The 9,425-nt window shown below is 71.8% G+C and overlaps 2 protein-coding genes across 3 annotated transcripts; both read right to left on the bottom strand.

Moving 5' to 3' along the window:
• Positions 1 to 1,293: 1,293 nt before the first annotated feature.
• ICAM4 (intercellular adhesion molecule 4 (Landsteiner-Wiener blood group)) lies at positions 1,294 to 3,775 on the bottom strand. The gene is made up of 5 exons (XM_068922920.1): positions 3,513 to 3,775; positions 2,592 to 2,855; positions 2,097 to 2,387; positions 1,603 to 1,863; positions 1,294 to 1,496 (listed from the first exon to the last, which is right to left on the bottom strand). The coding sequence occupies exons 1-5, from the start codon at positions 3,568 to 3,570 to the stop codon at positions 1,360 to 1,362; spliced, it is 1,011 nt and encodes a 336-aa protein (XP_068779021.1). The 5' UTR covers positions 3,571 to 3,775; the 3' UTR covers positions 1,294 to 1,359.
• Positions 3,776 to 4,590: 815 nt separating this feature from the next.
• MRPL4 (mitochondrial ribosomal protein L4) lies at positions 4,591 to 8,381 on the bottom strand. Of its 2 annotated transcripts, XM_068922921.1 has the most exons (9): positions 8,316 to 8,381; positions 7,320 to 7,413; positions 6,417 to 6,585; positions 6,267 to 6,318; positions 5,962 to 6,079; positions 5,698 to 5,804; positions 5,345 to 5,454; positions 5,072 to 5,142; positions 4,591 to 4,882 (listed from the first exon to the last, which is right to left on the bottom strand). In XM_068922921.1, the coding sequence occupies exons 1-9, from the start codon at positions 8,364 to 8,366 to the stop codon at positions 4,737 to 4,739; spliced, it is 918 nt and encodes a 305-aa protein (XP_068779022.1). In that variant the 5' UTR covers positions 8,367 to 8,381; the 3' UTR covers positions 4,591 to 4,736. The 2 variants fall into 2 exon arrangements, with proteins under 2 accessions (XP_068779022.1, XP_068779023.1); XM_068922922.1 differs by lacking the exons at positions 6,417 to 6,585; positions 8,316 to 8,381 and adding an exon at positions 8,207 to 8,297 and having other exon boundaries at positions 6,267 to 6,416.
• Positions 8,382 to 9,425: the final 1,044 nt, after the last annotated feature.

Below are 9,425 nucleotides of genomic sequence, written 5' to 3' on the forward strand. Positions count from 1 at the left end.
GAGCAGGACACGGTCTGGGTGCAGGACACGGCCCGAGTGCAGGACACAGTCCTGGAGCAGGACATGGTCCAGGTGCAGGACACGGTCCAGGAGCAGGACGTGATCCTGGAGCAGGACATGGCCCCAGAGCAGGACACGGCTCGAGTGCAGGACACGGTCCAGGAGCAGGACATGGCCCCGGAGCAGGACACGGCCCGAGTGCGGGACACGGTCCGGGAGTAGGACGTGATCCTGGAGCAGGACACGGCCCGAGTGCGGGACACGGTCCGGGAGTAGGACGTGATCCTGGAGCAGGATGTGATCCTGGAGCAGGACACGGCCCGAGTGCAGGACACAGTCCTGGAGCAGGACATGGCCCCAGAGCAGGACACGGCCCAAGTGCAGGACATGGCCCGAATGCAGGACGTGATCCTGGAGCAGGACACGGTCCGAGTGCAGGACACGGCCCGAGTGCAGGACATGATCCTGGAGCAGGACACGGCCCGAGTGCAGGACACGGTCCGGGTGCAGGACGTGATCCTGGAGCAGGACACGGTCTGGGAGCAGGACACGGTCCGGGTGCAGGACATGATCCTGGAGCAGGACACGGCCCGAGTGCAGGACATGATCCTGGAGCAGGACACGGCTCGAGTGCAGGACACGGTCCAGGAGCAGGACGTGATCCTGGAGCAGGACACGGCCCCGGAGGGAGCAGGACACGGTCCGGGTGGACCCTCCTCGCGCCCTTGCAACCCCCCCCCCCGGCCTCTGGGGGAGCTGGGGCCCCCGTTGCTGTCTGAGCACGGAGCAGACGGAGGGACCCTGCCGTCCCCAGGCTCCGGGGCCACGGCAGCCTCCTGCGCGGCCGGGCGCAGCCGCGGGGACGGGGGCTCGGCGCTGCCGGCGTCATCGAACACCCGGGCTCAGCCCTGCCGGCGGCGAAGCTTCCCCGCGCGGGTCCTGACGCAGGATCCTGGCACGGGATCCCGGCCCGGCAGCGGCCTCGCGACCGCCTTACGCATCCCTCCTTCCTGCCGTGCTTTCTCCTCCAAAGGAGGGCAGCAGGAGGGCAGCTCGCTGCTGCTCAGCCACGCGATTGCCAGGAAAGGGCCCTGCTCCGGCTGTGCCCAGACCTGCCCCAGGATTTTCCCTGCACGCGCGGAGTTGAAGCGGAGCCTGGAGGCCGAGGGCCCGGGGCGGAAACGGGCAGCGCCTGGCCGCTCCGTGCGGGAATTACTGCGGCGCGACCTGCCCGAGGAGCCGGGGCTGCCGCGCGCGGGGTGAACCGGGGCGGGTGGAGAGAAACACGGAGACTTGGAGGAGAATTTCTCTTCTGGCCTTGCACGTACAGCTGGCGCGTCTGGCGCGGCCCCGGCAGCGCTAGCTGGGGTTGCCCCCTGCCTGCATGGGTCTCCATCCTCTGCTGCGGGACAGGTACCACAAGCCGGCGACGGTGGCCAGCGCCACCGCCACGGCCAGCCCCACGGCCACGGGGACGAGGGGGCTGCGGGCGGACGCTGCGGGGCGAGGACGGCGGTGAGCGGGCGGCGCGCCGGGGTCTCCCCCCCCCGGCGCAGCCCCTCGCCGGCCCCGGCCCCTCCGCGTCGCGGCCCCCCTGCTCACCTCGGAAGAGGACGTCCACCCGGGCCGAGCTGGCCCCGTAGCGGTTGCTGGCCAGGCAGCGGTAGGTGCCGTTGTGCCGGCTCTGGGCGGCCCGGACGGTGGCGGTGGCGCCACCGGCCGACAGCTCCAGGCTGGCGTTGGAGGGCAGCTCCCAGCGGAGCCGGGGCGGGGGGCTGCCCTCCGCCCGGCACGTCACCGTGAAGTTGTCACCGGCGGCGAAGGTGGTCAGGGTGGCGGAGACGCACACGTTGTAGGGCGCAGCTGGGGGGAGCAGGGGAGTCACCTCGGCGTCCCGGCCGCCCCGCGACCTCGGCCAAGCCGGGACGGCTGGAAACGCCCCCGCCGACCGAAGGGAGCCCAGGCGTCCGGGCTCGCAGCACCCAGGAGCCCCGGAGCTCGGGTTTCCCAGCCCCGAGGACCAACCCCGGCGTCCCGCTCCCCCGGCCCCCAGCTCGACTCCGCCGCCCGCCCCCCACCCCGGCGCCCAGGCTCACCCCAGACCCGCAGCACGGCCGCGGCGCTCGCGCTGAGCCTGCGCCGGCCCAGCTGCAGCAGGGCCTGGCAGGTGACCTCCTCGCCGTCCAGCGCCGGGCGCGCCGTGAAGCCGTGCAGCAGCGCGAGGCGGCCGTGGCTGGCGCTCAGCGGGCGGCCCCCGGCGCTCAGCGTCAGGTTGAGGTCCAGCGGGCCAGCGGAGAGCGGGACCGGGCTGGAAAGGTTGCAGGCGATGTGCGTTTCCCTGCCCGCCACCATCTCGTCGCCCAGGTAGATCCGGGGGGGCGAGAATCCTGCGGGAGGGGACAGAGGGACGGAGGGAGGCGGCAGGGAGGGACGGGGACCCCCCCCCGGGCCGCCTCCCTCGCGGGGCGGGCGATGGGGCGAGGGTCCCGGTGGGCGTCGGAGCCGCGTTTGGCTGGAGGAGCTGGGTGCCGACCCTGCCCGCCGAGACCCCCAGGGCGCCTGCCGAGCTCCCACCCCGCCGCGGCCCTTACTGTAGGCATAGAGCGTGGTGGTGGTGATGTCTCGCTTCTTCCCAAAGACGCCGAAGCACTGGAGGTCCAGGCGCCAGTCGGAGACGTTGGGGATGCTGAGAGACACCCAGCCGGGGCCCTGCTCCAGCAGCTTCTGCACGGAGACCTCCCAGCTCAGCTGGCTGTAGTTGCGGCAGGAGCTGGTGCAGTTCAGGACGATGGCGCTGCCCAGCTCCACCGCCGGCTCCTCGGGCCAGATGGCCACTCTGCAGGGGCTGGGAGACCCTGGGAGCCGGGCAGAAGGCGCCAGGTTGGGGCAGGATCGAGGCTCTTCCCCGGGGCTTTGGGGCGGAGGGGCAGGGCTGGGGGGGGGCCGAGCCCCATGCCTGGCGTGCAAAGCGGGACCTGCCTCTTCCCTGGCACCGCGAGGCAGGAAGCAAAGAGGGCAGGTGGGCTTGCGGCAGCGCCTCTCCCGCGAGCGGGCACGTGGCAGGACCGTTGGCGCTCGCCGGCCACCAAGGCCTGCCCAGGAAGTGGCACAACGGCCGGTTGCTTCCATGCAGGAGAAGAGCGCGGCGTCCCGGCCGGGGCAGCGCTGCCGGGGAGCTGGGAGCCCCGCAGCACCCCCACGACGGGCGCAGCAAAGGGCTGGCGCTGGCCCCAGCCCCTCCCGCGGCTCCCCGACACGCTGCCCCCGGCTCCTTCTGGCAGCGCCGCTTTCTCACGGTCTGCCGAGCCTGGTGGTTTTTCACCTGCAGCCGGGCAAGATCCTGGGGCTGGGCTCTCTGACCCGCCACGCCGGCTGCAGGAACGCGGCTGCTCGTGGGCTCCTGGCCTGCGCTTCGGGGGACCCCGACTTCCCCCCCAGCCGCCCAGGGGCTGCAGGAAGCACAAGGAGTTTGGGAAAAGGGGGGACCCCGCTCTGCTCCCAGCCCAACTCACCTCCCGGCGAGAGGAGGCAGAGCAGAGCCATCGTGCACCAGGTCGGGAGAAGCCCCATTCCCACCGGGGCTGCAAAGCGGCACCGCTGAGGCTGGTGATGAATAAGCGCAGAGCCGCTAGCAGTTCTCGAGAAAGGGCTGGGACCGGCTCTTACCACATTTCCTCCCCTTTCCTCCGCAAACACTCCTGATCTTGTGCTAGCAGAGCTCCCACCCTCGTCTCCGTCTCCTGGCGGCCTGCCCACGGCATGACACCGCTCCCTTTGCGCAAAGGCCGATAGCGAGCGCAAGGCGCTGGCCCCTTCCCCTTGCGCGCCCAGACCCCCGCTCCGCTCGTGGAGCTGCTGCCAGCCCGGCGGGGCCAGGGCAGTTGTAACACGTATCTGCGCTCACGCCTGCTCTCGGCTCGGCGCGCGCCGGCCAGGAGGTTACGAAGGAAAAACCGCCCGGGCCCTCAGGTCCCTGCGGACAAGGGCTCCTCGGAGCGGCAGCAAGCTCAGCCCACGCGGAGCCGGCAGAGGACCGAAACCCGCCCGGAGCCCGCTGTTACCTGCTGCCTCGAGCGACCTGGGACGGCGGCACTGCAGAAACTGTCCCAGCGAGCGCCCCGGCCCCGGTGAGCTCTGCTTACCCTCTGCCCCGGCTTACTTGGGACTCTCCGGATTGCTCTGCGACAGGACGTGCATCATACATTTTATTATTCTCTTCCTCATCATAGCAGCGAGGATTTGCAGGGCTGAGCAGTGACCTGGAAACCTGGTTCTTTTCCTGGCCCTGACTCTGCCAGAGCCCTGCATGAAAGGCTTTTCAGAAGCGCCAGGCACTGGAACGAGGGGCTGGAGGTGCCCCAGGGAGCCCTAGGGAGCTTTCCTGCTTGCAGGAGGGAAGCGGCAGGGCTGGCTGGCTCCATCCTGCCCGGGGGGGCTGCCGACCGCTCTGCCACGTCCGCCCTTCATGGAGCGCGGCAGCCCGGGCCGGTCTCCAGCCCCTGCGGCCGCGAGGAGCTCGGGAGGAAGCAGCCCCCTGCGCGAGTGAGCGCCGCGCAAACCGACCGCTGCGGACAAAGAGAGGCGGCAGCCCGGAAACACCGCACTTTAATGGGCCGGACAGCACATCGCGCCCTGGGAGACCCCCCCGCCCGCTGCGGCACCCAGCCCGGCCCGCTCCGAACGGTCCCGTGGCACCGAGCGAGGACCCTGCCGGGGGCCGCGGCTGCCCGCCGGCGCTAGGGGAAGTCGCTGTAGGGCATGGAGAAGGGGTAGAGCGCCGAGTAGCGGGTGTCGTGCCACAGCAGCTTCTTCTCCAGGAAGGCCACGGTGTCCAGCGTGAGCACCAGCGTGTGGTGCTTGAGCATGCTGTGCACGTTGAGACCTGCGGGGACACGGAGCGGGTCGGGGCCGGCCCGCCGCGCGTCCCTCCCCCCGGAGGGGACGTTCATGGGGGCAGCCTTGCCCCAGAGGCGGCCGCATCTCCGGGCCGGGCTGGGGAACCCGGAGGGAAGCGCCAGGTCGAGGAGGGCCACGGGTGGGGGAACAGCGCCGGCCACCACGGAGCTCTCACCTAGCGCGGGAATCAGCGTGATGGTTTTCAGGCTGGCTGTTGCATTTTCGATGTTCTCGGGCATCTCGTTGCTGGACGGGAGGTAAAGAGGGTAAACGGTGAGCTGGGAAGCTCCCGGAAGGCAGCAGGCTGGAGGAAAGGCAGGTGACACCCTTCTCCAGCGCTTCCCTCGCTGGCAGGGAGCTGCTGTCGCTGCTCTCCCAGGCAGCACGGGGGGCGGACGCGACACGTCGCGCAGCCCCAGCGGCCCCCGGCCCCCACGTTCACACTCACACGTCAACAATGAGCACGGACTGGCCCCAGTGCCGGTACCGAGCGAGCTCCACCAGGTACTGGGGGTCCGCGGTTGGCATCTCCAGGGAGTCGACGATGTGCAGGTTGTCCTGGAAGCGGGAACACCCAGGATGCGACACCCCCAGCCTGCCCCACGGCTCGTCCCACAGCCCGGAGCATCCCAGTTCCCCTTTCCTTTTCCCCTCTGTGGAGCAGGATGGGGGGGGTCCCGAGTCCCCAGCTCCGAAAATGAGCCGCAGCCAGGGCTGAAGGTGCCACAGGGGTCTCGCCCCTCCCTGGGACGCGCAGGGGGTCGGGCGACGCTGGAGAACAGGATGTGCACCGCCGGGTACCTGCATCAGCTTGACCGTCAGCGCCACCTTGAGCCCCATCACTCGCACCTTCATGGGCAGCATGTAGAAGTAGCTGGTGGGGCCCCGCGGGCCGTGGGCGATGCCCCCTGCGAGGGACCCCCGGGTCAGCCCGGCGGGAGCAGACCGCGCGCGGAGAGGGGAAATCCCGCCCCGGACCCGTCGCGCCCCACGGGTCGCAGCGCGGGGTCCAGGCAGCGTCACGTTCACGGCAGATCCCCCCCGCGGGCGCCCGCAGGCACTCACCACCGCGCCACAGGGGCGAGCGGATGCTGCCCTGCCGCGACCGGCCGGTGCCCTTCTGCCGCCACGGCTTGCGGCCGCCGCCTCGCACTTCGGCCCGCGTCTTCACCTTGGCGTAGCTCTGGAAGGGGACGGAGCGCGCCCAGATCGGGGGGGGGGCGCAGCCGGACCCCCGAAACCGCCCCCGGGCTGCGGGACGGAGCCCGGCGCCCCGCTCTAACCCCCGCCCCTGCCCCCGGGGGCAGACGGAGGGGCCGGTCTCTGCCGTCGCCGCGAGGCCTCTTGGCTCCCCCTCCGCCCGCACTCACGATCCGCTTGAAGTTCTTCTGCCACATGGCGACCGCGTGCAGGATGTCGAGCCTGCGGGGAGGGGGCGGGCGTGAGCCCGGGCGGCGCCCCCCGGCCCCCCGGCCGCTACGCCTCCCTCCTCCTCTGCTACGAGGGCGCGTTAGCGCTACCTGGGGTTCACCGCGAAGACGTCAGGGTGCAGGTCGACCAGGCCCAGGCGCATGTCCTGGTGGTGCCGCAGCGACTCCAGCCAGGCCTGGGCGGGGGCGCGGTGCGGGGGGACGGCGACGCCGCAGGCCCGCAGCACGGGCGCCCGCGGCCGCTCCGCCAACGGCTTCTCTGCCGGGCACGCGGCTTCGCAGCCCCTTCGCGTGGGGCCGGGCGCCCCAGCCCGCAGCCCCTCCCCAAAGCTCTCCCCGCGGGGCGCTGCTGCCTGCCGGGCCCCCACCCCTGGGGACACCGCAGACCCCTCCGTCCCCGCCCGGGGTGGGGGGGGGGCCCGGACCCCACCGCACTTGTCCCCACACCCCAGGGACACCCCGGACCCGGCACCTCTGGGGACAGATGGACCCACAGCGTCGCCTCCCGGCCCCAGGACCCCCCGCACCCCCCCAACTCTGGGGACACCCGGCCCTGTCGTGTCACCCTCAACCCCAGGACCCCCCGCACCCCCCCAACTCTGGGGACACCCGGCCCTGTCGTGTCACCCTCAACCCCAGGACCCCCAGACCCCCCATCTCTGGGGACACCCGGCCCCATTGTGTCACCCCCAGCCCCAATACCCCCAGACCCCCTGACCCTGGGGACATCCAGCTCCATTGCGTCACCCCCAGCCCCAAGACCCCCAGACCCCCCGGCCCTGGGGACACCCGGCCCCGTCGTGTCACCCCCAGCCCCAAGACCCCCAGACCCCCCGGCCCTGGGGACACCCGGCCCCGTCGTGTCACCCCCAGCCCCAAGACCCCAGACCCCCCGGCCCTGGGGACACCCGGCCCCATCGTGTCACCCTCAGCCCCAGGACCCCCTGCACCTCCCAGCCCTGGGGACACCCAGCCCAGGACCCCCAGACTCACGGCTCGGGGGCGCCGCAGCGGCGGTGGTGACGCTGGTGGCGGTGGCAGCGGTGGCGGCCGGGCCGTCGCGGGGCCCCGCGGGGACGGACAGAGCCTGGGGGCAGAGGGGGTCGTGAGCGCGGGCACAGGCCGACCTCTCACCCCTGACCTTTGCCCTTGGCCCTCTGACCCCCGCCCCACCCCCACCTCTGACCCCCCCGGGCATCTTGACCCATGACCCTGCCCCGCCCCCTGAAGATCACCTTGGCCTTTGACCTCTGACCCCTGCCCTCCACCTCCACACCGGTGTCACCTTTAACCCCTGATCCTGGCACTCCTCGACCTTCGACCCCTGACCCCGGGCACTCTTCTGACCCTACACATCTCCTCGACCTTCGACCTCCGAACCCCAGCGCTGCTCTGACCCGGCCCCTAAACATCACCTCGACCTTCGACCCCTGACCCCGGGCACTCTTCTGACCCTACACATCTCCTCGACCTTCGACCTCCGAACCCCAGCGCTCCTCTGACCCGGCCCCTAAACATCACCTCGACCTTCGACCCCTGACCCCGGGCACTCTTCTGACCCTACACATCTCCTCGACCTTCGACCTCTGACCCCCAGCGCTCCTCTGACCCGGCCCTAAACATCACCTCGACCCCTGACCCCTGACCCCGGGCACTCTTCTGACCCTACACATCTCCTCGACCTTCGACCTCTGACCCCCAGCGCTCCTCTGACCCGGCCCCTAAACATCACCTCGACCTCTGACCCCTGACCCCGGGCACTCTTCTGACCCTACACATCTCCTCGACCTTCGACCTCTGACCCCCAGCGCTCCTCTGACCCGGCCCCTAAACATCACCTCGACCCCTGACCCCTGCCCCCGCCTCCACACCGGTGTCACCTTTCACCCCTGACCCCGGCGCTGCTCTGACCTCTGACCCGGCCCCTAAGCATCTCCTCGACCCCTGACCTCTGACCCCCTGACCCCCGACCCCCGGCCCCGCCCTCACGCGCGCGGCGGCCCTGGCGCAGGCCGCGGCCCGGGGCCCCGCCAGCATCATGGCGGCCTGGGCGGGTGCCGGCCGGTCCGGTCGGGTCGGGTCGGGTCGGCAGCGCCGGGACCGCGCGGCGGCGGCGCGCGGCGATGACGTCACGGGGTGGGCGGCGCCCGCGCGCTCCGGAGCGTCACTTCCGGCGGGAGGGAGGCGGAAGGTGTTTGTGGGGGAGGGGGGGGGAGGGGAGGGGAGGGGAGGGGAGAGAGGAGGGAGGGGGAGAGGGAGGAGGGAGGGGGAGGGAGGGGGAGGAGGAGGAGGAGGATAGAGGGGGAGAGGGAGGAGGAGGATGGAGGGGGAGAAGGAGAAGGATGGAGGGGAGAAGGAGAAGGATGGAGGGGAGAGGGAGGAGGAGGATGGAGGGGAAGGAGGAGGAGGATGGAGGGGGAGAGGGAGGAGGATGGAGGGGGAGAAGGAGGAGGATGGAGGGGAGAGGGAGGTGGAGGATGGAGGGGGAGAGGGAGGAGGGGGATGGAGGGGGAGAAGGAGAAGGATGGAGGGGAGAGGGAGGAGGAGGATGGAGGGGAAGGAGGAGGAGGATGGAGGGGGGAGAGGGAGGAGGATGGAGGGGGAGAGGGAGGAGGATGGAGGGGAGAGGGAGGTGGAGGATGGAGGGGAGAGGGAGGAGGGGGATGGAGGGGGAGAAGGAGGGGGAGGATGGAGGGGAGAAGGAGGAGGAGGATGGAGGGGGAGAGGGGGGGGAGCCGGGCTGGGAGGGGCCGGGAAGGAGGGCGGCCAGCGGCGGAGCTCAGCCCGGCCGCTGCAGGCCGGGGGGCCGGGGTCCCCCCTCTCCCGGGGCTCCTTCCCAGGTTGGGGGGCTCCAGGGGGGCCGGGGTCCCCCTCTCCCGGGGCTCCCTCCCGAGTTGGGGGGCTCCAGGGGGGCCGGGGTCCCCTCTCCCGGGGCTCCTTCCCAGGTTGGGGGGCTCCAGGGGGGCCGGGGTCCCCCCTCTCCCGGGGCTCCTTCCCAGGTTGGGGGCTCCAGGGGGGCCGGGGTCCCCCTCTCCGGGGCTCCTTCCCAGGTTGGGGGGCTCCAGGGGGCCGGGGTCCCCCCTCTCCCGGGGCTCCTTC

Source organism: Struthio camelus, chromosome 31 (genome assembly GCF_040807025.1).
Source record: "Struthio camelus isolate bStrCam1 chromosome 31, bStrCam1.hap1, whole genome shotgun sequence".
In the NCBI taxonomy this organism is placed as follows: domain Eukaryota; kingdom Metazoa; phylum Chordata; class Aves; order Struthioniformes; family Struthionidae; genus Struthio; species Struthio camelus.

Bases quoted from the DNA above. Each gene is read 5' to 3' on its own strand.
- ICAM4 (XM_068922920.1), bottom strand. From the start codon at position 3,570: ATGGGGCTTCTCCCGACCTGGTGCACGATGGCTCTGCTCTGCCTCCTC. The intron at 2,856-3,512 runs GTGAGTTGGGCT...CCCGGCTCCCAG, and splicing joins CTGCCTCCTCTCGCCGGGAG to GGTCTCCCAGCCCCTGCAGA. The intron at 2,388-2,591 runs GTAAGGGCCGCG...CCCCTCCCGCAG, and splicing joins CACCACGCTCTATGCCTACA to GATTCTCGCCCCCCCGGATC.
- MRPL4 (XM_068922921.1), bottom strand. From the start codon at position 8,366: ATGATGCTGGCGGGGCCCCGGGCCGCGGCCTGCGCCAGGGCCGCCGCG. The intron at 6,586-7,319 runs GTGAGTCTGGGG...CGTGCCCGGCAG, and splicing joins CGCTGCGGCGCCCCCGAGCC to AGAAGCCGTTGGCGGAGCGG. The intron at 6,319-6,416 runs GTAGCGCTAACG...CCCTCCCCGCAG, and splicing joins GTCTTCGCGGTGAACCCCAG to GCTCGACATCCTGCACGCGG.